The sequence below is a fragment of the Callorhinus ursinus genome, unplaced genomic scaffold (assembly GCF_003265705.2).
Source record: "Callorhinus ursinus isolate GAN/ISIS: 27379988/994484 unplaced genomic scaffold, GSC_fseal_2.0 scaffold10, whole genome shotgun sequence".
NCBI lineage: Eukaryota > Metazoa > Chordata > Mammalia > Carnivora > Otariidae > Callorhinus > Callorhinus ursinus.
In genome coordinates this window covers 30,361,641-30,388,695 of record NW_027397072.1, presented here as the reverse complement: position 1 = coordinate 30,388,695, position 27,055 = coordinate 30,361,641, and the positions used below count along the sequence as shown (strand labels likewise).

Sequence of the window (27,055 nt, the reverse complement as noted above, 5' to 3'; positions counted from 1 at the left end):
GAGACATATTTGGCCTCACTAAAGAAGTAGTTAAAAAAAAAACCCAAGTTAGTAAATGTAATTCACTTCATTAAAAGTTTGACTGGATTTACAGGTAGCTGTACTGTGTTTAAAATGAGCAATTGGAGCCTTTTAATATTTCCAGACTTTGTAGTGATTTATCACCATCATTATAATTTATTGTTTCATGATCCTAATTATCGGAAGAGCTGATGCTTCAGATTTTGATGAAATGAGTTGGGCCACACACTAAAGCCAACAGAACATTGAAAAGAGCACATTTCATCCCGTGAGGTCACTTAGGCCAAGCTCCCGGGCATGGCGGGGCGTCTCCAGAGCGCGGGCCTACCTGAGACAATGAAGGACTCTCTCCAGCGTGGCAGTGACAACGACTGGACACCATTGGAGTAACTCCCTTTGTAGCCAGATTGTCCAGCGACTTTCCGAACAAGTATTTTCCCTCCTGAATTATCAAGCACGCCACTATGAAGAGAAACAAAAATGTGAACAGAAAAATACCGTTTGACGCAATCAACCGACCATCAAACCGGCCTCTGTCTTTACTGAAAGATATGAAAGTAGGGAGATTCAGACAAGGTTTACCCTGACTTGCAGCCCACCCCCCAAGAACAGTGCCTCCATCGCATGGCCCAGCACCTGACCTCCAGGTCAGATGTCCTCTTTCTTATTATCAGGACCTGGTTGTTTCGTTAGGCAGCAATTTCTCTTTGCCACCACGCCTCAGATTTCTTTTCCTTGGTTTCCTCATTCCCACTAGTTTGTTCTTTTAAGTAAAACGTCTTTCCTGACCGTTTTTAATTTGGTGTCATGACATGGCAGAATGACTCCCGCTATTTTGAAGGGTGGCCATGACATTTTACAAAGCACATTATTCCTTTTATTTTGAGCCAGGGAAGGGAGGTGCATGGCTAACCTGAACTCATTAAAAAGATTACCTCCTAGAAATCGTTTCTTTAATTTCTACGATTTTGAAGATTTTAGATCCTGATGGGACAGAGACTGACCTATCTGCCTCTTTGCTTGCATGTGAAGCAAGGCCTCCATTCTGGTTCCTCGGTATCCCTTCCCATTGTCCTTTCTTTGCCCCAGAGCCTAAAATGGCTCCTGTGGGGATCTCTGATTTGTGGCACGCAGGCAGCTAAAAATGCACTTGGATTTGTTCTCATCAACACCCTCCCTCCCCCCCAGGAATGAGAGTTGCCGTTTCCTGCCCTTCCACCTTCATAAGTCAAGAACTTTCAACACTCAACTGCTCAATGACCCAGAAGGAAGGAAAGTGATAATAGTACTTGACATATAGAGCACGTAATTGCTTTAAAATCATCCCTGTGTAATTTTTTTTTTTCTCATCGGCTCCTCCTGGCAAACCTGTGAGTTGCAGAGGGAAGGCGGTGCTATTGTTCCCATTTCCCAGAATTGGGCTTGGACCAGTGGAGTGACTCAGGCCAGATTTTGTAACTGGTTAAATTGCAAGGGAGGGATTTGAACCCAGGTCTAGCTGACCTGGAATCCTGGGTTTGTCCCAGTTGGTCACAGTTGCCCCTCAGAGTCCAAAAGCACAGGTACCTCCTGATGCCAACTCCTCATCTTTCCAAATCTTTTTTTTTCTTTTTATTCTGACCTGGAGAGATTTTTATTTATTTTTTTATTTTTATTTATTTTTTGAGGGTCATCTTTCCAAATCTTTGTGACCCTGCCCTCTCTTTTCTCTCAGGAGCTCAGAATCCGTTAGCTCAGGTCTCCCAGGTGCAGCCAGGCTGGTCTCAGCACCCCCCACAGAGCACATGGTTTCCACTCACGTGTCTTGTTCATGCTGCTCTTTCCTTCTGGAAAACCAGCTCCCACTTCTGCCTGATGAGGCCCAACAGTTTCTTCTCCAGAGAGATTCTAAAAAGACTTGGCTCCATCCCTTCCTAACGATGCCTCAGACTCTTGTCTCACAACCCAGACTCTGATTTTATTCGGTCTTGTGCTTTTTCCTAAACATTTCTTGAGTTGATTTTTGTCTCCCAACTAGATTAGACATTTTCTTAGGGAAAAGACAATATTTTATCCTTCTGTGTGCGTTGGAAGGCCTGTCGGTGGTGTGTGGATGCCGCCCACATGGGCTTATGAAAGCCAACCGTTAACTTTCCAGGATTGTGAGAGTTGGTTCATTTCACACGGTAGCTTGAAATCAGCCATGGTGGGAGGATTTAAACCCCTGAAATTGGTAACTCAGCACTACCCCTGCTTTGGGGGAGCTGGCCATTCAGCATTGACGAGCACAGCCCTTGTGTAGGCTGAACATTCTATTTATTTGAAAAAAAAAAATTATCCCCTGCTCCCTTTACTTATAATTAATGGGGAAGATAGAAATAACAGCTTTTTTCTTTCCCTCCCAGGAAATTATTCTGCCCTCGGTTTCATAGTCCATTGTATTGAGGAAATGTGTGTGGGGGCACTTGGTCGTGTTGAAGTGAAGTCCGAAGCACGGCAGGTGCCATTCGCAGTGAGGGGGGAGGGGGGCCTGTGGTGAGCTTCCCTCAGGCTGTTTGAGGAAATGGGAAGGGCCCAGGGCCTTCTTAAGCTGGGCAGGGCTGCTGACGCCCCATCTGAGGGTGATGTGAGACTGAAAACCCAGCCTTCAGGGAAGGTGCAGGACGGAACTATGGTGTGCTCATGAGATTTCTCTGTTGCAGGCAAGAGGGATGCCTCATCTTGAGGGTGGACTTAACTGGAGGATGTGGATCTTCTCAGATATTCTAGAGAAGGGTAGATGCTGGGGAGGTCAGTGGTCTATAAACTCCAGATGCCAACGGCAGTCCATGGAGGTGGAAAGCACCAGAGACTCGACCACTGGAGGAGACACTGGAGGAGGGAGAGAGCCTGCAAGAGGCTGTGGTTTCACTTAGGAAGCAGATAGGAGCCATGATACTTTGGGGAATTTATGTAAATGTGACCTCATTTCTATCCTCACTCAGGGATCGGCACCTCGTATATATTCTCTGAAAGAGCAAAAACCGGTTTCACTTCTTTGCATCCTCAGATGCCCTGCATGATGCTGGACATAGCCTTCAGGTTCCTATCCTCCCCGACCCCAGTGCCAGGGACCTGGGCTCAGCTGAGGGTCAGCTGCATGTTCGGAGAAAAGGGCTGGGATTTGAACAATTGCCATTCTCAGGGTAGGCATCTGGTCAGAAATCGGCATGAAGAGTGCTCTGCATGAGGATGGCCCCCTCACCGCCCCGTTGGGGAGAAATCTTCCTTCTCCCCAGTCCTTGGTCCCACTCTAAATACAGAGGTTGATTCACGACAAGACTGAGCCAAAATACGATGCCTCAAATATGTTCATCATCCTTTTGGTTTGAAAGAATTGAGGGAATCACTCATAATAAGACATCTGATTATGATATATTGTATGAATATTAAATCCTAAAGCTAAACCTGAATGTCTAAACCAAAGTGTGCTCTCCCCAGCCTTCCAGTTCTGAACATGGGGGGCTCTGACAGGCCAATATTGGAGGCCCCGTGTGTACTTTCTACTCAAGTTCTCTGTCTTGAATCCTGCCTTCTGAAAACAGACTTGTTCTGTGTGTGAAAAAAAAAAAAACAAAAAACTGAGAGTATCCAAAATTCCTATCTGTTCTCCCTTAAGACCCCTATTCATCCTCCTCATGGACAGTGATACTTCTTTCCGAATAGAGTTTCCCACTAGATCAGACGCTGGTCCAGGAAGTTTCAAACGGGCACTTGGTTGCTCAAGTAGCAAATCTTGTTTTTTGAAACATTCAAGTTCTTTTTCACCCCTCTACCCTCCTCTATAGTCTCTCCACGAGTTCCTACACCCCAATCCAAACGCTGGGATTGCCGAGTCCTGGTCCTTGTCAATACCGTTCTTATTTTGTCCCCGGTGGTGTGTCCATCCATCGTAAAGCCATTCCGACTTTTACCGGTCCAAAGTCTGCATCCACTTCCCTTTGTCTATTAAGCAGTACTGGGGCTCCCCCGTTCTTAGGTAAATGTGTCTCTTGGGTTCTGGACTGGAATTCCCGGGACATGAGCTCTAATCCTGAATGTGCAACTAACTAGCCATTGAATTAACTTCCTTATTTCTCAGCTCCTCTTCTAACAAACGGGAATGTTAACAGCAGCCTCGTGGGGTTGAAATGATGCTAGAAGGAGAGAATCACAGTGCAAGGGATTACTGTGATTATGACGACATCTTTGTGAGGCTGGATTAACTCACGCGACTCTGACCTGCCTGGGAAACACGGAAAGGCAAGACAGAGCCAGCGAGGGCCAGAGGAAGCAAGTGCCAACCATTTTGGATTCCAGCTGGAAAAATATAGGCGACCTTAAGACAGGCTCGGCCCCTGCAACAGACATCAGTGTCCACACAGACACGGACTGGAGAGTGCTCAAGGTGTGGATGCTGTTCGGGCATGCACATGCATGTGTAAGGATGCATGTGAGCATGCACATGTGTGCAAACGTGTGGGAGCATGTGTGTATTCGTGCACATGCGTATGCACGTATGGGTAGATTTGTGTTCCTCTTTCCTTTTTGCATGAAATTTCTTTCAGAGTGAAAGCAAAATATTTTTTCTACAGTCTGGGGTTAAGAAACAGGGTTTGGTGTAGTTTTTCTTGAATGTTTCCCTACTTCTCCATAATAGAACCTTCAGAGTCCTGCTCCCGTTGGAAAATCAGTCAAGCTCATCAGCCCTCCGCAGCAGCGGTGAGGAGGACGGCCAACAGACCCTGCTGGTAATTCTTAAATCTCAGTTTACACGTAGACTTTGTTCTTGCTGCTTCCGCAAATTTCTGAGAGGCTACTGACGAGACACCTGTAGAGGGAGTAAATTTTACATCTTTCCCCCTCTCTCTGGCAGGGACACAATGGCTCCATCACCTGACTGGTGTGCAAGTGAAGAGAAGGAAAAAGATCCTGAAGCCTGAATACTTCAGAAACTTTGCCCAGTATCTGGTGGCTGAGCATTGATTCAGGAGTCATGTCCCAAACCATCTCAAAGTGGTGGTTAGGAGCGTGGGCACTGGACTTAGGTTCGAGTCCCCACTTGGATACTTGTTAATAGTGCGGCCTTAGAAAAGCTAGTCAGTCTCTCTCCATCCTTAAGATGTGGGGAACAGTAGTAGCTACCGCATAGGGAACCGTGAGGATTAAATAAGGTGACATAAGTGAGATGCTCGACGTGGACACTCTTAGCCTTATTATCAAAGACAGGAAGTAAACATGCATCTCCCGAGTTTGGACTCCCAGCCTAAGCAAAAGGGTTCTGTGAAGGTCACTTCTGCCGCTCTTCATTTAGTTCAAAGCATGTCCTACTTCCTGCCCTCGTTCCTGGAGCCCAAACCAACAGCTGCCTGAGCAGAACCACCTGTCACCCTCTTCCTCACTTTTCCTGTTCTACTTGTCTCCAGGCCATCACCACTGCCGTGGCATTTCTTCTCCAAATTTCCAGGCCTTCCTTAGTCACATCCCTATGATTTCCTCATTCAGTACCTACCGGTAGAAAAAACATGCTTTATGTCACCGAGAACTATGGTTTCCTTGTCATGAACATGAGAGAGTGGAATTCTCCTCCCCATCCCCTTGGGGTCAGGGAGAAGTTGGTCCTTTCCAGGGAGCGCTGTGAAAGGAGATCTGGGACCACGCATGGCTTCTGTATAATCCCATGGGGTAGGGTTGCCACAGTTACATGTGTACAGTGTTGCTTGCTCAGTCAGGCAACCTGCACGGGGAGCTCCCTCCCCACAGCCTGACTGCTCCTTGTTAAGTAGCTTGGAGCTACCCACCTGTGAATCGCGGCGCCACACACGCTCGAGTAGGATGCATAGATATCCGTGCCATAAACGTGGTATTTCGGGTCTTGGCATCCTGCCGGACATTTTACAACAAACTCAGGATTGATTATCTTTCCAGCTTTGACATCGCAGTTGATCTGGGGCACAGCTGGGAAAGCAAAATGAGGTCAAAATTACACTTAGTGGTATCAGCTTATATATGGGGTGACTCTGTTAGGTCATAACTGTTCATTTACTTAATCTCCAAAAGCCAGAGCCTGGGCTGACCCTGGGTCCTCTCCATATAATGAAAACAAAGATATAATTAGGACACTCCTCAGACCCAAAGAACAACAATGACCATCAATTGCATTTAACCTGCTGAGAGAGCAGAAACAGAGGTGGAATCTTGTGCTTCTCCAGACAATTGAAGAGGAGAACTCTGGGAAAAGACCCACCTCCAAGGGTCAGAAATGTCACCTTGAGCCCATGGCTGGAGAACACTGATTTTTCAGATGCTCAGGAGCTAGCCCAGGAAAAGAGGGACCTCTCAGACAACCTTACAGGACAAAGGGAAGGCATTTCAGGAAGGGTAAATGAGGGAGGCTGGGCCCGGGGGCCAGGACGCCAGGACCAGGTTGGCCTGCTGCCTCAGAGGCCCTGTGCTGGAGCCGGCCGGGAGGATGGAGAACGGGAGGGCTGGGCCAGGTGAGGGAGGAGGTAGTGCTTGTCTTCTCTTCAGGAGCTGGGGCACAATGGAAGGTTGTTGGATGGGGAGACAGATAATGAAAGAGATCTTTGGTTGTGGTCCTAGAGAACGGGTCCTAGATCCAGAGCAAGATGAGACCCATCTTTACTCATCTCCCCAACACTTGGTGGAAAGCGAGGAACTCCCCCATGGAGCATCCAGAGGGAATTCATTCTTCCTCTCTCCTTTTTGGCTTTGTTGCGGCCATTGCCAGACTAGCACTGTCCATCAGGCAAGTCTTCTAGAGCTGAAAGCTTGCCCCGGAATGAGGTGGCATAGACTCTCTAGTGGCAGTACCTAAAAGGGGGACTTGCTGCGTCTTTCTTGAAAAAATGGCCCTCAAAACTCCTGAAGGAAAAGGTCTCCTAGACGATCCTATCCTGGTGCCCTTGTCGCTAGGAATGTCTTCTGTTCTGGGTCCCATTCTTCACAAGGGACTCGGAAACATGAGCACAGTTCAGAGAGTAAGCAGGCTCAGGAAGAGTCCAGAAACCATCAGACGTGAGGGTGGGCTGTCAGACGGGGCCGTTCAGCCACGAGGAGGTGAGAATCTGGAGGAGGAAAGGGGTCCTTGTCTTCCCAAGTAGGACTGCTGTGTGCCGTGACACCAGACGGCCAAGCGAGAGTGAAAGGGGAGATTTTCTACAGAGCAAATTCTGCAAAGAAGAACTTTCTAGTGCCTGAGGTTGCCCCTGAAGGAAGGGGCTGCCTCCTGAAGCAGTGCATGCTCGGGAAGCTTGCGAGCAGGGACTGAACAGTGGAAAAGGGGATTTCTGCATTGGGTGGGAGAGAGAAATAAAGCCCCGCCCAGTGCTAAGAGTCCGTGATTACACACAGGGATCCAGGATCTCTGCCAGGCCACCCACCCTCTGACTGGGTTACCGAGATGGTCTCAGAGTTGTTAATGGCTTCCAGCTGTATCCAAGATGCACACTTTTTTTTTTTTTAACCCTTATGTACCTGGACAGAGCAGAGTTGCCTTTCACTCAGACTACGGGGAGAAGTGAAGTTAGAACTCCTGCTCTTCTCCTAAACACCCCTCCCAGTCGATCTTGGCCATGCAGGGCTGGGCCAGCGTGCAAGCCCTTCTCCTGGGGGCGGGGTGGCGGTGGGGGGCAGGTCTGATCGCAGGCTAAAACAATTTGTGGTCTCGGTTAAGAAGCCAAGCCCTGTGCTCTGAGCAGCCTGCGGGTTTTCTCCTCCCTACCACAGGTGGCCTCCTCTCCAAAGCTGTGTTCCTTTTATCTTTCATTCTTTTCAATCCTGATATTCAAGGCTGCATTTACTATTTTGAGCCGTAGAATATTTATTTATTTATTTTTTAAAAGGCAATTTGGGGCCTAAAGGCACCAGTGTCGTCTCTCCTGAAATTAGTTAATTGATCCCTGGATGTAATTGGACATGCTCAGCTCCCCTCCCTTCTGCACCCCATTCCCCACTCCCCCACTCCCAAATGCATCTGCTCCTTCACATGGACACAAAATGGAAGCCTGCCTTCTTGGTTCTCAGGTATTTGAACTAGGAGCTGACCGGCTCTGTGAACTGGGATTTAATGTGGATGTGACTTTGGCTCCCAGAGGTTTTGGCTCTCCTGGAAGGCCAACCCAAATTTTCTGGAGTGGAGAAGTTAAAAGGGGAGAAATCTAGAAGCTTATTTCATGAGTGTTACACAGTGATCAAAGCTACAGAAAGACTTCAGGGTATTCACAGTACAGGAAGGGGTTTTCCATGAAATAGTTGGTTTAAAAAGACAAGGGGGAAAAGGTCACATGGGAATATTTTGCTTCCTGCTAATCAAGTTCCCCTTTCCCTTAAGGGGTGTTTGTTTGTTTGTTTGGTCTCAGTTTTTACAAAGGCCTAGAAGTACCTTAAATGAGATCTGCTTTAACTGCACCCAGTTCGATCAGTAAAATCAGTGACTTAACTTGACCCATAGCAGGGAAAAAATTAAATTAAGCACATATGCTCATGTGCTTTGGAAAAACAGGGTGCGATGGCAAAGTGTGGCTAAAGGTCAAATATTTGTTAAATTTGTACAGAAAATTAAGCTGGAGAGAGTGAGCTAATTAAAAGTAATTGCCAAAATCACTGGAAAGTGTAATGTCTGAATCCGGCCTCTGGAAGTGGCAGCCATTTGCATCTTCTTGGCCACTCTTCTTTGAGTATGGAAACCACGGTTTAGTTCTGTCCAGTACTCCCCCGGTTGTTTGTGAAGTCGTCTGTTTTCTTGTAACCTCTGAGAATCTTTCCCCCGTCCACTTACGGCCCAAACGAAGTGATTTCTCTTTGCATTTCCTCCGAACACTTTTGAACTATTCGATCCTACAGCTTAGGTTTTCCTTTTTCTTTCTCTTTTGTTGTTTAGATTCATTTTCGTGTCTCCCTTCACCTTTCTCTGGATGTTTTCTCAGATGTGCAGAAATAAGACTTCTTTAAGAGGACAAGTCAAAATTAAGGCAGCTCAAGAGTACCCCACTGTTAACCTCAGGAGACAACTTAGTTAGAAGTCATCAAAAGGTTTCCTGCCAGGAATGTTTTCAGAAAGCAAGGCAAGAGCCTCTCCCATTCCTTCCTGAGTCGTCACCGTGGTGGTGAGGGAGCCCAGAGATCCTGGGGTTGCCCAGAGCTGCTTGGGTAGAACCTTTGCACAGAGACCTGTTCCTCGGCCATGTGTTCTTCTTCTCCCTCACAGGATGCCTTGCCTTCTCATGGTCGCTATCACTTTCATGACACAGCTCAACATCAGAGCATCGCAGAATCCGCCAAGGATTTCTTCCCAGAGGCCCTTGGCACCAGCCACAGGCAAAAGAGAACCACCTGCAACCCGGATAGTTAGAACTGAAAGATGACCTTTAGCTGCACTCTCTGAGGTCCTGTGATTGCTGTATGGATCTCAGAGGGTCTGTGGGCAAAACCGGTAGTGTCTGAGCCACTATTTCATGCAACACTGGAATCTTAGAGGCAGCACTGTGCGTCCTTCTGCCCTTCTGCCCTGCCTGATCTAATAAAGGATCAGGTGATGGGTTATCAGACCAGGTGATGTCACAGACAATAAGCCAATGACACAGCAGGCCAAATCAAAGGCAAGACTCTACTTCTTGTTTTCCATTCATCTTTTCGCTGATCCCAGGCAAGCTGTGTTGCTTTTGGAAAACAGATTTCCTAATCCATTCAGAGAAAGCCATTATAAGCTCACCTCCTGGCTGTTTAGAAGAATTGTTGTAACATAAAAGCACTTATGCAAAAGTCGTTTTCATATGAAAGTTGATTCTGTTAGGCTGTGATATTGAACTAGAGCAAAATCCTACTTTAGGAGAATCATACAAAAATGTTAATTTAATGAAACAAAAATGACCATTAAGTAAAATCTGAAGATGAATATTTCCATCTCTTTGACCCTGACACCCAGTGACCAAATCATGGTAATCTTTCCTTTATAGTGACTTCTTTTGCAAAGCATTCTTTCCCATTTTTCTTAAACAGTCCTCAAACTACCTCGAATCTCTGGGTAAAAACACATCAATACCTTTTTGCTGCCTCTGAAAAAATTCTAAAATCCGTAAGGCCTTTCCACAGTCCCTTCCACAGAACTTTTGGGCTTGCCACTTACAGTTGCTGGTACTTTTCAAATGCCTATTATCTTGCAAACTTGGCTTGGATCATTTCTCACACCTGGAACCCTTTTTCCTTTTATCTGTTTAAATGCTACTACTTTTCAAGGTCCCAGTTTCACTTGTAACTTCATTCACCTACTAGAATATATACTCCACAAAGGCAGGGATTTCTGTTTTGTTTACTGCTGATCAAGAATGTCTGCTGAGGGGCGTCTGGGTAGCCCAGGCTGTTAGGCATCCGACTCTTGGTTTTGGCTCAGGTCATGATCTCAGGGTCATGAGATCCAGCCCCATGACAGGCTTCACGCTCAGCAGGGGGTCTGCTTGAGATTCTCTCCCTCCCCATCTGTCCCTCCCCACCACTTGCACATGCCCTCTCTCTATCTCTTTCTCTATCAAATAAATAAATAAAATATTTTAAAAAAAAAAAGAATCCTGAATAAGTGAATGAATGAAACCAGTCCATTAGCAAATCTTATTAGTTTTATTTCTGAAGCTGCTATTCCTCTCTACCTCCATGTTGGTCCAAGTCACCAATATTTCCTGTCTGGACTATTAACATAATAGCCTCGTATCTTGTCTTCTTCCTTCCATGTTGCCCTTCCCTTTGCCCCCGTCCTTTCTCCATTGCGCAGCCAGTGTGATATTTAAAAAAAAAAAAAAGTAATCACATTTCATCAATCTCCTGCTTAAAACCCTCACTAGCTTCCTATTGCCCTCAGGATAATGTCCAAGTTCCTCGAGATGTTCTACAAGGCCCTAAAAGATTGGTCTCTGTACTGCTGTCTACTTAATCTCCTACCACTGGTACTTGGTGATGAGAAGGTGCCAGCCAGCAAAGGTCTAGAAGAAGGACCCTCCAGACAGAAAGAGGAACCAGGGCAAAAACTCTGATGGGGGAATGGGCTCGGTGGTTTGAAGAACATAAAGGAGGCCAGTGTGTGTAGAGAACAGTGGATGAGGGAGAGAGGGGTCTATGATGCAGTCTGGGAGGTAAGCAGGGGTCAAATAATGAGAGAATTAGATGAATTAATAATCCCGCTATAACCAAGATGTCAACAAGTGTTCTTGCTAGCACTCTTTTCAGGACTACACGTTAGTTTTTTTCACAAGAAATTTCTTAATAAGCCTACTTGGGATAGAGGCTGAGCTTCCAAGGGCCTGTATGTGGGCTGAACTCTTCAGAGAGGCAAGGAGAAACATCTACCCATAAAATCGGTTTGTTATTCAGGAGAGAGTGGGTGGGGCATGAGATGGTAAGGGAGAGAGTGTGAGGGTAGAATGAGGAGCTGGTGGAAGAAAATTTTACGATCCACGAGGTGACCTCATCTGTTGGTCCTTGAAAATTTGTAGTAAAGACTCCAAAATAGATAAAACTTCAGATGCAGGGAAGTTTCTTGTAGGAGTTAGTAAAGTAGCTGAGTCACAGGGCAGGGCAAAACAGGAAGGCCATGGGAACACAGGAGTGACTAGGTAGAGAAATCATGAGGAAGTACACTGCAGATTCTCCAGAAATCATGGCACATGCTCCAGACTTCTTAAAAGACTATAGAATTGGTATTTACACAGGCTTAATCTGGCATTTGAGGACCCATGGTGGCCAAGCTAACACTGGGATGATGAAATTATAGCATTAGTTCATGGTGGCGTTGGATTTGAACTCTGATGTCTGATTCCAGCACTGTCCCACACTCTCACGTGAGCCAAGCTTTTTGCCAAGTTGTGAAGCCGTGGGGTGGGGGGGTCAAAGAAATATTTTCCTCTGGTCATGAAAGATTTCTCAAGAAGACCATATCAAGCAATAGTTGAGGGAAACATAAGACATATGATGGAAAATGTTTATAAAGACAGACCCAGTAAAGAGCACGTGCCTCAACAGGTAACTCCAAGCTCAAGCTTTAAGCACATCAAAAAGTCTGTGAAGTTTGGTCCTTCTAACCAGGCTTGAGACAATACCTTTATCCATACGCCACGGAAGGACAGCGATGAAGGAGTGATTGGATAGTGGAGGTTCATCTATCTGTGGCAACACAGTTTTGGGCAGCTGCAAAAGTTTGTGTCTCTAAAAATAACCTATTTCTAGTTCACTAAGGACTCTAATACACATTTTTTCACCTGATCTTTACAAAACCTTGAGAAGTATATTGTTTCTATATTTCAGAGAAGTGAGTTGACTTGCTCAAGCTCAGGTATCAAGTAAGTGGCAGAGGGAGGGCCTGAACTCAGGCCCTCTGGCTCTAAAGCCAAGACTTTGCCACCTCCACCTGGTTGCTCTTTCCATAACTGAAGAGAAAGAGTTAAATTGCTCTTCCCTACTCTAATCCTACAGGACTTTTCTGAACACAAAGATCACTGACAACCATCAACAGGTGAATATTTCTTGCATAGAGGTTATGTGTATGTGTGTGCACACACACACGTGTGTGTATGTGTGTGTATGCATCTGTGCATTTATCCCATTGTTTTCCTGTTATTCCTGAGAATTGCCATGGTAGAGTTTACCAATTAAAAAATTGCACCTCTCTTCTCACCCCTAGAAGGAGGGCTAGAAAGTTAATCCTCTTCCGTTTTCGTGGTCTGAGAAAGGGCACACACACCTATCTGTGCAGAGGATGCACGGGTGTTGGCACCAGGTGTCTAAGAAGCTAGCACACACTGGGGATTACTTACAAGTTGCTGCAGCTAACAACATGCGAACCTACTCAAGAAGCTGTGTGCGTCTTATACCCAAATCTGACAACCACCTCGAGCTGTATATCTCTTCATCAGTGTCCAATGCACTAAATAACCAAGCCCCAGAACAATTACCTCTTCATGCCCAAGGCAGTACTGCTGGGAATCATCAACCTTTCAAGGTTGATTGCAAAGATCTTTCCATGCTTTACAAAGTATTAAGGTTAACTTATTGGAGAGAACTATGTGAATTAAAGGTTGTACATTTCACCGCAAGCTAAGACTATTTCAACAGACTCAAACGTAGTGGAAATATTTCAGAATGTAGCTTCACTGCCTGTGGAGAACATCCTGCTGTTTATCTTGCTGATTGTTGTCTTCCTCATGTAGATGGCTCTGAAGACTCTGAGGATCCCCACCGTCTAATGAATGGCCAAGAACAAACTTCTCTGAATGGCCTTGCCTAGTCCAAATGCACGTCCCAGCTGCATCTCCCAGGACTTCCCCCATGCTTAAACCAACCACCTCACTCACTATAGCCTGACCGCACCTTCCACTTTTTCCCCAGGATGTCTGGGCTCCGTCTACCTGGAAAGCCTATCTCTGTCTGTAAAATTCTACTTATAGTTCATGTCCTACCTCAAATGCTCCTTTGTGAAATCGGTATGAACCCTACTCATATATCCCTTGTTATTCTTATGTAATAATCACCACATTTTGCTTTATTTTATAGTGGATTTTTGTTGTTTTTGCTGTTCATTTGTCCATCCATTCAACATACACTCAATGAACACTAATTAGGTCTTCGTGTGCTTGGCATTGGGCTCCTTGCTCAGCGGAGAGTCTGTTTCTCCCTCTGCCTGCCACTCCCCCTGTTTGTGTGCATGCTCTCTCTCTGGCAAATGAATAAATAAAATATTTAAAAAAAGAACGGGTGATAAGTACAAAACAGAGGAAGTGCAGCACACACAGGAGCCATCTAAACTAGTTTAGTGTGTGTTTGGCAATGGGAATTGGGTCCAGAAAGTCTGACCTCGGCATAACTTTATTTTATCTGACACAAGATTGGGTGCTCAGTGAAGTCAGAGAGACTGCAGGCTGGAGAGCTGGTAACATGTTCTAAGGAGCTGATCATCATGGCTCTCACTGGTGTTATGCCACCTCATCTGAACCCACACTTCGCTGAAGCCATTGCTTCTGAGGCTATTCTGGGGCTTCCTTCCATGTAGAAAAGCTACCGAGGAAATTTGATAACTTAAAAGCTTTTTTCTTTCTCTACAGGCACTGACGGGCAGGGATTGTTCGAGAGTTGTTGGCAGACATAATTTAAGGGGAAACATATGATGTGTTTATTACAGTGTGGGCTGAAATATTCATGCGTTGAAGAGTAGGCCCTTTTTGAACACGTAATCTACACATAAATGAAGTTAATCCTTAAAATTCATAAGGTATCATGACTGCCTTCGGAAAAGTGTTATGAACACACCTAAATCCTTCAATCATTATTTGAGGCTTTCCACAATCCAGAAAAATGTAGCCACATTTTGGTCATTTGTTATAAAATGCTTGAACAGGTTTGTGCTGACTAAATCTACCACTGACATGCCTCTAAGGAAGGCCAGCTCCATGGCTCTGAAACATAACAGGGAAATGAGAACCTCGGAAAATCACCTCTAAACATAAACTTGGTGAAACTCTCATTTCATATAGTATGGTGAACTTTACCATGGACCATACAGCAGGCTAATTTATTGAGACATTAACTTATGTTTCTTTTCATTGTATTTCTTCCCTCATACTATTCTTTTTTTTTTTAAGATTTTATTTATTTATTTGACAGAGAGAGAGGGAACACAAGCAGGGGGAGTGGGAGAGGGAGAAGCAGGCTTCCCTCTGAGCAGACGCCCGATAAGGGGCTCAATCCCAGGACCCTGGGATCATGACCTGAGCCAAAGACAGCCACTTAAGTGACTGAGCCACCCAGGCACCACTCCCTCATACTATTCTAAGAAGGTAGTCAGCCATTTGTCTTTAAACACCTCTGGAACTCAAGGTTGTAAGAGAGAGGGCAGAGTTGCCCAAAGAAAACTCTCCCTCAGGCACTGCGAATTAGTCTCTCCAAATCCCCCTTGTCTGAGGGCACTGGGCTTGGTTGGCCCAAAGAGTGATGGAGAGGAAATGATCTAAGACTGGGAAGGTGGTAGTGGGCAGGACGGTCCCAGTAAGGGAAATGATCCTGTTCCCTAACAGCTGCCTTGAAGGAGCACCATCTTGGAGCAATACCTGGGGTGGTGCCCCTCAGGGTGAAACCTTAGGCATGGGACTTCCCCATCTTTCCCAAGATGCCACCAGTTCAGAAAACAATGGAGTGCCCAACTTCTACAGGTAACATGGGCTTGGACACTGAGCAGTGCAGGGGACCTCCCTGGATGTTGTTGACTGCACAAGGTTTCCAGGGGCTGGCTCGGGGAAGGAGGAAGCCCCTGTAATGATGGAATTTTAATTTCTCAGCCCCTGGAAATTGGCAGTTTGGAGTCCGACTTGATTTGATTTAGAAAATGAAGTGGTGATAAGCCAAGTATGGTGGAATAACATTGTGCCCAATACAGCTGTGTATGGGAAAGCAAAATATCAGCTTGAAGTGAATGGTCATGTGTAAGTAGGAGGAAGAGATTTGTAAGAACTTGTCTTTCTTTCTTTCTCTTTCTTTCTTTCTCTCTTTCTTTCTTTTTCTTTCTTTCTTTCTTTCTTTCTTTCTTTCTTTCTTTCTTTCTTTCTTTTTTTTTTTCTTTTCTTTCTTTCTCTCTTTCTCTCTCTCTGTCTCTTTCTTTTTAAATCTTTGTTTTTCCTTTTGTAAACCCCCCATTTCAGATTATTTTCTACATGTACTACCTTCTCGGTTCAAGGAGCCCCCAGTGGAGCTGAGTGATGTCCATGAGGGCCCCTGGGAGGGCCACGGGCAGACCAAAGAATTGGAAAAAGGAAAAGGAGATAAGAAGAAACAGAAATAAAAAAAGAAGTATGGGGGAGAGAATGTGACAGTTGCCTAAAGCAAAATGACCCTACTTGTACACCGAATAGACGCACTCATATGGCGTATGGCTTCTGGCCAGACCAAAGGAAGATACCCATGCTGGTTCCTCCTTTCCTGTTACCTGCACAGTTCTTCTACTCTATTTCCTATTCGGTCAGCCTGTGATCATCCCACACCCTCTCTGCCTCCAGGCAGCAGGGATTCTATTCCTCCACCCTGGCTGGCTTAGCAGGAGGGACTGGGAACAGCCTCCGGGGTGGAACCTCACACAGACCTGCATTTCCAATCTGGCTCTGCCAACTCGTGGCACTGGGTCTTGGGCACTAGATCCTCAGGACTCAAGAGCCGTGCTGCATGCGTAGTAGGGGTCAGTGTCCACCGACCAGAACTCTTGGATCACTTTCTTCTTGTTACTTCACCTCCAGTCCTCTGGGTGGTGAGGACCATCCGTCTTGCAGGAACACTGGTGCCAGTGTAGGGCTGGCTAGAGGAGAGGTCAGAGGGCACTGAAGGGTACCCGTGATTTTACATTCGGATCTGGAAGCAACCCTGATCTGGGATAGCTCTCTGCTCCACGGGTTCTTGGATGTCAGCAGGCACTGGAGTTCCTGGAGGGCTTGCTAAGACACAGAGGGCTGGACCCCGGCCCCAGCGGGTCTGATTCCCGCAGTCCGGCTGTGGGGGTGAGGGGTGGTGGTGGGGGGGGTTGGGTAGAAGGTCGCAGGTGCTGCCGGTCTAGGAACTGAGGGGCACTGGCCCAGGCTGTTCTCACACCGAGGCCAGAGTGATTTGTTTAAAGCCTGACTTTTATGATTTCCCTTCTCTGTTTAAAACCCTTTAGCAGCTCCCTGTAAGATGTACTCTGAGGTATCAGCTGTAAGAGTAGAACAGTGACGTTACCTCCAGAAGGAGCTCAGGGGCAACCAGGCATACAGGAGACAGGCGCATTCATCTCTCAAGGAGATAAGAGATGTAATTGTTCTGTCCCCCACTTGGCTGGACCCCTTTGTGTGAGATGCCGCTCAGACATGGTAGACACTTTCACGGTATACCCGTGTATGCGTATAAATCTCCAAGCTTTTTCTCACTAACAAATGGCGTTCTCTCTCCTCTCTCTTCATTTGTTGGCAGGGAGGGTTTTTTGGTTGGCAGGATGGTCTTATTTCCCTAGCACAACCCTAACCAGCTTACTCTTCTCTGGGAACCACCCTGCAGCCTGGGATGATGCAATGAGGTCCTCTCTCCCAGGAATGTGGACTCAGTACTGAGAGACACAGTGTGTACGGGGGGGGGGGGGGGGGAACGGGGGGAGGGGGGGGGGGGGGGGGGGGGGGGGAGAGATGGGGAGAGCGAGGGACAGGGAGAGGAGAGGGGAGACAGTGAGGCAGACATGTAGAGAGAAGTAGAGGTACTGAGGGCTTGTCATCTGGGGTACAGTTCCAGTGAGTTCTAGCTGCCAACCCGCCCCGAGCCGCTCCATGTCCTACAAAAATCCCTTTTGGATTTATGCTAATTGCAACCAACATAACCTGCTCGGAGATATTCCAGTTGCCCTCATGAGGATGTCCAGATTCCTGGACATGGTCACAAAGCTCTCCACGATCCCATACCTGCTTACCCCTCCATCTCTTATCTCAATACATTCACTTCCTACTCTAGATTTCAGTCATATTGGACTACTTTCTAGCTCTTTCCACTCTCCAGGCCTTGGGCATGCTGTTTTCTCTTGCTTGGAACACTCTTTCCTCCCCATCTTTGCCCGGTCTATACCTATGGTGGTCTTCACGTATCAGTGTAGGTGTGTCGTTTCCTCCAGGAAGCCCTCCCAGATATACAGCTTCTTCTCCATGTTCCTGGAGCACCGTTAGCTGCCTGGTGACTTGTCTTTCTTTCTCCCTAGATTTTGAGCTCTGCAAGGGCAAAGGCTGAGTCTCAATCGCTATTGTATCTGGGTGTGTAGCATAGTACCTGGTACTTGGTGGGCACCCAATAAATGCTCGTAAAGTGAATGAATGGTGTGCCTTCTTGCCATTGGTCACCTACCCCAGTGGCAGACTGACAACACTAAAAAGAAAAAATGAAAATGGCTTTGGCTTCAAGCTATAGACTGTCAGTTGTTAATACTCCTGAGGTAAAGAATCAGATACGCCATGGTTTGGGAATATCCTATTACCTTCATTGTATCTCCCCCCCACACCCCCTTATTTAATGACTGTGCCAGGGTTTCTAATTAGAGAAAAGGCCTCATGCATTTATTGATTCAAATGTGCTGCATCACCAGGGAGATTTTGAGTATAAGGTTAGAATTTAGCATATCAGAAACTCAATCCATTTGAGATCTCTCAAAGAGGTTTGCCCTTGGGTCATTTAGCACAGCCTTTCATAGTCACTGAAAACCGTTGTCACGGTAATCATGGAACCTTTCATGATTTTTGTACATGAGTTAATGAAGATACTGGAAACAGCCCAAAGGAATTCATACTTGGGTGTGCATTTGTCTCTATATTAACCCAATCATTGTTTTGAACACACATCTGCCCCTCGGCTGATTCTCTTGGCTCTCAGTACTGACAGGAATAAATAAGCAACTGACTCCTTTTTAGTATTTTAGGCTTGGAGGCTGTGGCTGGCTGCCCTTTTGGTCTCATTTCAACAGGAAATCCCACATGGAGGGTTTAAAGGAACAGAAGGAAAAAAGAATGGTGTGTGAAGCAAATATCTTTCTTTTATTTCGGATTATTAATGTTGCTGATTTCAAGCATCTAAATTTAATGCCTATAAAGAAGTTTCAGTTGTAGAGAGCAGAGAACATTAGCTCTATCTATGGCATTTCTTTTATGGTCCTTTATAAATATGCCTTAACTAGGCCTCCGTCAAGCCTACAAATTTAGGTCCAGATATCTCAGTGTGCTTACTGCATTTGAACGTGAGCATTTCCTTCTATGTCCTGTCCTGCTAGTGATTTTCCAATATCCATTCTTCCTTCTTTCCTGTAATACAACCCCTTACTTTTAGCTTAGGCATGTGGATGCTTGAAATCAAGACATTTCCCATTCTCCCTTAATGCTGGCTAGTGGTATTTAAGGAGAAGTGGTGTATTTGATTTCCTGGACTTATCTCTAAAGCGGTGGGTATACATCCTTCTTCATCCCTTCCTACCGAATGGAACATGGACATGATGGATGGAGCTGGGGCACACATTTTGGACAATGAGTTGAGAGCCATGTTGAGGAAAGCAGAATGACAAGGTAGAAGGAGTCTGGGTCCCTGAAGATTGTGACGCTTCCATAAAAGCCCAGACTGACTATGCTTACAGGAAAGAGGAAGAAACTTAAGTCTTATTTAAGCAGTTGTTATTCTAGATTTCCTGTCATCTAATCTTAACTGATATACCATCCAAAAATGAAATTTATTTTTCCTCTATCCACTGATTAGGTGTGAAGCCTTCTGGGCTTTGCTGTGAGATTTACCTTCTGATCCCAGAGCATGCTGGAAGGAGGGCAGATTTGTATTAGCGAGACTAAATTTTCTGGTATGGGGAACTGACATTTCAATGGCAAGAAAATACCTACTCCAGCTTAGCCATAGAGACACAGTGTTGCCTGGTCTTTGTATGTGCATTTTGAAATGTTCCAATATAATGGAACCACATATCTCTCACCTAAAATCAGCACTCCTATCCCAAATGCTTTTTGGAATGAAGTAGGTGATAAATAATAATCATTACTAATCCGTCTGAATGCAAAGCAATTGAAGTAAGACAAAAAGTCCCCAAACCTTCCAAATTATCTGAAACAAGTACAACAGCCCTCTACATGGAAGGCACAAGACTTATGCTAATGAGGAATTGCAGTTTTACTTACCGAGCTTGGGCCTTTTGATCTTCTTGGTCATGTCTTTATTTGAGTGTATTCCAGTTGCCAGCAAAACTACATGGAGGAAATGAAAGAAAATCGAATCAATATCATTTTACCCAAACACTTTCTCTCTTTTGACCCTTATTGTTGCTTCCATCACATGTTAAAATAGTCTCATAGGTGGAACTAATGTTCCCTTAAATGAAGGTTGAGGAAATAAGATGAATGGTTTGTGTACTTATCTTGGCCCCTGCTGAAGGCCTTCCAAAAATACCTCCTGGGCACCTGTCCTCTGTTCTGCTGCTTTGTATTTCACCACACCGAGTCTGCCCTCTCTAGTCTCCAAAGGAGGAAACCAGGGACCCGAGAAGTACACTCATTTGCTTGGTGCCAGAAATAAACGATGGAGGTAGGGTGAGCACCAGGCCCTTCTGGGGCTCCTTCCTCTTTTCCACACTGGTGTTTCAAATGGCTAATTTTCAACTGGTCCGAGAATCCATGTGCATGCGTACGTGCGCGTGTGAGGGAGGTAGGAGGAAGGTAGAATGGAGGGGCTACAGAAAAGCCCAGGGGAGGGCCGTCTGGGAAAGGATACAAGGGGGAAGTGGGCCGGGAAGAAGGGAGGGACTGGTCACAGGGTCTGAAGGGAGACCAGAGTGCCCCCTGGTGGTCCGCTGTAGCAGCACCAGCTTCTGTACCCCGTTAAGGCCAACTGCGCTGTAGCTGACCTTCCTCCTCAGAAACGGGAGCAGAGCAGCTTTGGGAGACTGCTCTCTTGAGGAAGCATAACAACGGAGGAAGAACGGGGAACTCTTTATTCTTTTTAGTTCAAAGTCGCATTACCAGCTTGAGCCTTGTGTTTTTAAAAAATAACACTGACCAGTTTTTTCTTATTACCAGAATCGTACATGTTCCTCACAGAAGAATGTAAAAAACACTAAGAACAGTACAGAAAACACAGATGAACACAAAAGATCTAATATTTTTGTTTTTTCTGTTTGATCATGCTCACACTGTTTACAATGTTTTTTAACTTATTTCTACTTAAGGATATATATAAACATTTTTTCTTGTCATTAAATGTTCCTCTCACAGTAATTTTGAGTGCCTGAAAGGATTGCAATGTATGGATGTACCATAATTTAGTCAACTTCTGACAATATAAATAACTTCCTCTTTGTCCTGATCCTTTGTTTTTTCCTTTATTTAGAAAAATAAAGATTTTTATTTACTTATTTGAGAGAGAGATAGCAAAAGAGAGCGCAAGCAGGGAGGAGGGGGAGAAGCAGGCTCCCCACGGAGCAGGGAGCCCGATGCGGGACTTGATCCCAGGACCCTGGGATCACGACCTGAGCCCAAGGCAGACGCCCAACCGACTGAGCCACCCAGGCGTCCTTATTTCCTTTAAATAAATTTCCAAATAAGATTTCTTGTCTGGAATATATGCCCACTTAGAATTTCGATATGTATTGTGAACATTTCTCATAGCACTTTTTTATCAGTAACATCTGAAAATGCTCATGTCTCTGTCCCGATGCTAATTCTACCTGTAGATGGAAAAGCAGTGTTTTCCTTTCAAAAGGCTAGCCAATTCTCCATTCTTCTTCCTTCCTCTCCAAGCATCCTTCTACCTCACCCACTGCTTAACTTGCCTCTATTTTAGCCACTTTTTTGAGAAACTCACTTTCTGGGTAGGGTTGGGACTCCAGAGGTAAACGTGGAGCGATAGAGTAATCAAAATAGGCATTCTACTTCGTGGTGTGTGTGTGTTTATCACAACACAGATATTCAATTTAGGCATAAATGGAATTAGGAATTCTTGATTGGCAAATAACTTTGAAGGAAAATGCCACCAGGGTTTTTAAGAAAATTTTTATTTATCTTGTGATTATCTAGCTAGTCTGCACCAATGATGCAACTCCTGAATTATCCCCAGTTTTGACCAGTAGCATGAGCTGAGGCTGGACAGTTGACATACCATGTCTTGCAAGAACAGAAACATGAAAGGGAACTGAGTAGGAACCACAAGTCTAGCCAAGTGGAATGAAGGCAGACATTTTTTAGGTGTTATTTACTTCTGGGGTTTGGGTGGGTGTGAGTGTCCTGGAGGTCTAATTTTTATAGTAGTCTCTGTGTCATTTAACTCTGTGCAAAGACACGTCTTCATTTTATACACAAAAACAACGAATCCTAGAATATTTTAAAGAACAAATACTAAATAAATATGTTGAAGAAAATTAAGCAAGTTAATTAGAAGGAGTAATTGAAATAGTCATAAATTTGGGTATCAATTCTTCTGGAAAATCAAATACTGTCCTTCTGGGCCTCTGTGCCTGTGGCAAGTGGTTTATAAGTCTCCATATCATTAGGACTATAAATATTTCAGTAAGACCACCCCATCACTCGCATTTGCTCACCCACGACCCTCCAGGCTGAAAACATGCATAGCTGGGTTCAGTTTTACCGCAGTGGTTAATAAAGTCATTATTTTCAATGGTACACAGAGGCCCTTTCCTAGGCTTAGATGCTTGTTAATTAAAACTCCCCAGAAACCACTCCTCAAGGGGAGGGCTGGTCAATAGGCTGAAAATGTGCCTGTGCCCCGGAGTCTTCATTTCTCATCTGTAAAGCTTCTCTTGCTACAGTGAGGTGTGAACTGAGTGTTGAATTCGGGAAAGGGAAAAATCAGTCTTGTGTCGCTTTTCTTAGGAAGCCAGGCAGAGCATGGGGATGGATGACTGATACTCATTTCAAAGTACAAAGTGGACCACAGGTCTGAAAGCCATTCCCTTCTGCGGGAGTTGCTAGTTATTAGGGTACTGAGGCCATTAGTGTCTAGAAGGCTTGAGGAAATTAAGTCTAGAGTCCAAAGTTCCAAGGCAATCATGGTTTATGAAATTTGCAGCAATACTTCTCAGCTGTTAAAAATTCAGTGTTCTAGTTTTGAATAATATTGACTAAAGTTCTCACCCTTTGACAGCGGTGCTTGAAATTTCAACACAAACTGAATGTTGAAATTACTTTTTCAAATAAAAGATTTCCTCCCACTTCTCACTCTCTTCCTCTCTAGAGTAGCCATCCATACAGTTAAGATGGCTGAGGCATAATTGTTTTAAAATTCAATTTAAATAAATTATCATCCAGATAGCTTATAGATAGAGAAATGCAAATGAATTAGCTTAAAACAATGTTCAATCTCATTAATGGTAAAAAATGCAAGCTAAAGCCAAACAACAGGATAGTTTCCCATATCATGTCAGTAAATACTGAACACAAGATTATACTTAATCCTGGCATGGATTTGAGATTAGGACACTTAGGTACACTGCTGGTGAAGCTAAGTAGGTGAAGTCATTCTGGAAAGCTATTTGGTAATATATTTCAATAGCCTTAAAAACAGTTATATTCTTTGTCCTAGAAATTATACCCCTAGGAATGTATCCCAAGTTATAATTAGAGATATAGACAAAAATTTATGTAAAAAATGTTCACTATAGCATTATTGATGATGGCAATCTGGAAATAGTGAGATGTTGGAAATGTCCCAACAGTAGGGGTATTCTGAGCATTTATTACAAATGATGTGTTAAAGAATATTAGATGAACTGGCAAATGCTCAGCTCTAAGCTGAAAGATGATTCTGACAAAATTAGAATATATGCAGAGAGAAATAAGTAGAACAAACATACCAAATGTTCATAATGATGGCATTGTCATTTCTATTTTATATTTTGTATATTTTCCCATTTTATAGTATATTTCCATATATAAATCCCATATTTTATAGAGAATATGTTTCTTTTACAATTAAAAAGAACAAGATAAATTGTTTTTTAATTGGGTCATATCGAAATCCCATAGACTTATGACAATGAAAAGTGTATACCGAAATCATCAGTATGGTTAATGGGCACTCGTATCCCAGTCTTCAGGCCAGTACTGAATTTTAAAGTTTTTTTTTTTATTTGAGACAGAGAGAATGAGAGAGAGAGAGAGAGAGCACATGAGAGGGGGGAGGGTCAGAGGGAGAAGCAGACTCTCTGCCGAGCAGGGAGCCCGATGCGGGACTCGATCCCAGGACTCCAGGATCATGACCTGAGCCGAAGGCAGTTGCTTAACCAACTGAGCCACCCAGGCGCCCTGTACCATTGATGTCTTGTCTCAGTAATTTCCATCCACCAACCCCTGCAACCTGCTGCTCAGATATAAATCCCCGTGTTCCTTGTATTTGGAATTGTGCCCAGTTCTATAGTGAGATCCCCTCTATTGCAGTAGTTCCTGATTAAAATCTGTTTTTACCACTTTAAACACTCTCCAGCTCTGGTTCTCTTTAAGTGTCCATAGTGCCTTCCTGAAAACTGATTTACAAAGCAGATCATTTTAAAGCAGTTCAAATTTCCCCCATGCTTTAATTTGGTATTATGTACTCAATGAAACATCTAGCATCATATAAATCAGAGCTTCATAGCAAAGACAGGACAACTCATTCTCTACAGTTGTATAAATCATAAAATTATGCTTCAAATCACAGAATATTAAAGCTGGGAGGAGCTTTGGAGGTTATCCTTTTATTTTATAAAAAGGACACAAAGGTCAAGGTTACCACCTTGGCTAAAGCTGCAGTTCTTCGGGGGCAGAAGCTGGAACCAGATTGCAAGTTTGCTGGCTCCTGCCTTAGCCTGTTTATTCATTCCACTTGCTTCCCGTAAGCGCAGCTGTTGATTACACGTGGTGCTCCAAAGACAGCATGAAACTCTGCTGTATCTTAAATTCAAGGCTGTCTAAAACAAAAATGCTAGCTCTGATATATATTAAACACTTAATCGACATTAATTTAGAGGGTTTTGGGGGGAATCATTGGACAGTACTGTGTGATATTTGATTCATAGTGAATATGTATTTTGGTCTTTTGGCTAAGTTTCTGGGTCATAGCTCCCCAAACTCTTGAAATTTCCTGAATGATAAGAGCAATAGGGGCATCTTTTGTTATAATATTTTGTTTCTTGTCCTCCATTCTTGAAATCAGATCCATAAAGGTGAAATAGATGTCTTGCTATTCACAACAAGCCCCTTTCAATCACAATTGAGTTTATGTTAATGAGGTAACTTTGGGGCATCCCTAAAGATGAGAGAGCTGGTTGCCAGGGGAACCAACCTCAAATAGAGGGTTTTGGTCCCACTCTCTGATTCCTGGGCAGGGGAGAGGGGCTGGAGGTTGAATCAATCACCAAAGGCCAATGAGTTAATCAATTGTGCCCATGTACTGAAGCTTCCATAAAAAAACCAAAAGGATAGGGTTCAGAGAGCTTCCATGCTGATGAATCAGAACGCTTCTACATTGCTACTCTGCTGGATCCCAAACTGCAGAGGGACAGAAGCTCCTTCGTTTGGTACCTCGCCCCATATATCTCTTCGTCTGGCAGTTGGTTTGTATTCTTGAATATTCTTTGTCATAAACTGGCAATCTATAGTCGTGCGTAAATTGGTTTCCTGAGTTCTGTGAGGCACTCTAGCAAAGTCATCAAACCCAGAGAGGGGGTCATGGGAACCTCTGATTTCTAGCCAGTCAGTCATAAGCACAGTGACAACCTGGACTTTCTGTTGGCATCTGAAGTGGGGGGTGTGTGTGGCAGTCTTGTGGGACTGAGCCCTTAGCCAGCGGAATTTGATGCTGTTTCCAGGTAGACAGTGTCAGAATTGAGTTGAATTGTAGGACACCCAGCCGGTGTTGAGGAAAAACCTACACACTGGAATCAGGTGCAGAGTTGGACTCTGACACCTTACAAATCTAGCATCCCTGAGAATAATTTATTTCACAATATTTCTTGAGTACCTATGAGATGTGCTCAGCACTGAAAATGTAGCAATGGGCAGGACACAGCTCCTGCCCTCAATGAGTTCACAGCTTTGGGGGAGCCAACCTAGTGGCAAGGTGAACGCCATGCAGCTATGATGAGAATCAATACAGGGCACCCTGGAAGCCCTTAGGAAGATGGCCTGATCAAATGGGGGGCAGAGGGAAGCTTCCTGAGGACAAGTAGGGCTTGTGGGGGTGTGGGAGCGAGAGGAAGAGCATTCCAGGCAAGGGACCCAGCATGGTCAAAGGCCTGGAGAGGAGAAATGATGTGAGCCCCAGGGACTAAGAAGGTCAGAATTTTTTAGGTCCTTGGAAACCAGAGAGGGCTCCATGGGGAGTGAGGAGAGCAGAGGACATCAAGGGCCATATCAGGAAGGCCTCCCCGGCAAGCAAGGCACTTTTAGAGATGTGGACTCCATCCCAAAGACAAAGGGGAAAACGGAGGAGTTTAAATCACGAGTGGTGGTCAGACATGGTCTTTAGAGAGATTAATTGGGGTGTGGAGGAGAAGGAATTAGAGGGGTCAGGATTTGGGGCAGGGAGGCTGTCCCAGTCCTGCGGAGAGACAGGGGAATGGCCATGGGATGGAGACAAGCAGATAAGTAAGAGAGATGCTGGGGAGGTAGACATGTGAGGACACAGAGAGGGGATTGTGTGACAGGAGTCTCCTTTGCCTGCTTTGATTTCTCGCCTTCTGAATGAGCAGCCCTGAGGGGAGAGAGTTCTGCAGAAAGGCAGGCTGCGAGAGGCCGGGGACAAGGAAGGACAGTCAAGTCTCCATTCTTGGTTCTGTGATATGGGGGGCATGCAGGGTATGAAATGGCCTCAGGGTTTGCTCGCTTTGTGTGTTTTATAGGAGCTAAAGCCTTCCTATTTCTGACTCCCCACCTACCCTGTGTAAGAAACCCACTAACCAATGGGGGGGAGTGTGAGAGGCGGCAGCCTCTCAAAGGACAAGGTGGGAATGGAGGAGCCTGAGCTCCAAAGTGACTATTCGTTAGCGGGTTGGTGGGGCAGTCTGGACCGGAATCCATACGGTCCCTCCGACTCCCTGTCTAGTCTCCTTCCGCTGTGTGCGCGCTCTTGTCTTCCCAGTGTCACCTCTTTCTCTTTCATTCTCCAACTCGGCTGTGTAGAACCCCTCCACACAGACCTGGAACATTCTGACTATATTATGGGTTGAATTTTGTCCCTTCTAAATTCATGTGTTGAAGTCCCAGCCCCCAAAACCGAATGTGACCTCATTTTGAAATAGATGTGATTATTTAAGTTCTGATGAGGTCGTACTAGAGTAGATTGGGCCCCAAATCCACTATGACTACTGTTACAAGAAGGGGAAATTTGGACACACACAGATACCCAACCCCACCGAGGAAGAACACCACGTGAAGATGCAGGCAGAGATTGGGGTGATGCCAAGATGTGCCAAAGATGGCCGGCAAACGTCCAGAAGCTGGGAGAGAGG

At 45.1% G+C, this 27,055-nt stretch overlaps 1 protein-coding gene across 4 annotated transcripts in view; it reads right to left on the bottom strand.

The window, feature by feature from the left end:
- VIT (vitrin) overlaps window positions 1-27,055 on the bottom strand; it is a 100,096-nt gene that overhangs the window by 50,600 nt on the left and 22,441 nt on the right. For all 4 annotated transcript variants that reach the window (XM_073897283.1, XM_073897282.1, XM_073897286.1 and 1 more), the window contains exons 3-5: window positions 19,740-19,805; window positions 5,820-5,976; window positions 350-483 (exon numbers count right to left, since the gene is read on the bottom strand). In XM_073897283.1, coding sequence (XP_073753384.1) covers window positions 350-483; window positions 5,820-5,976; window positions 19,740-19,805 — 357 coding nt within the window. The remainder of the gene's footprint in view (window positions 1-349; window positions 484-5,819; window positions 5,977-19,739; window positions 19,806-27,055) is intronic.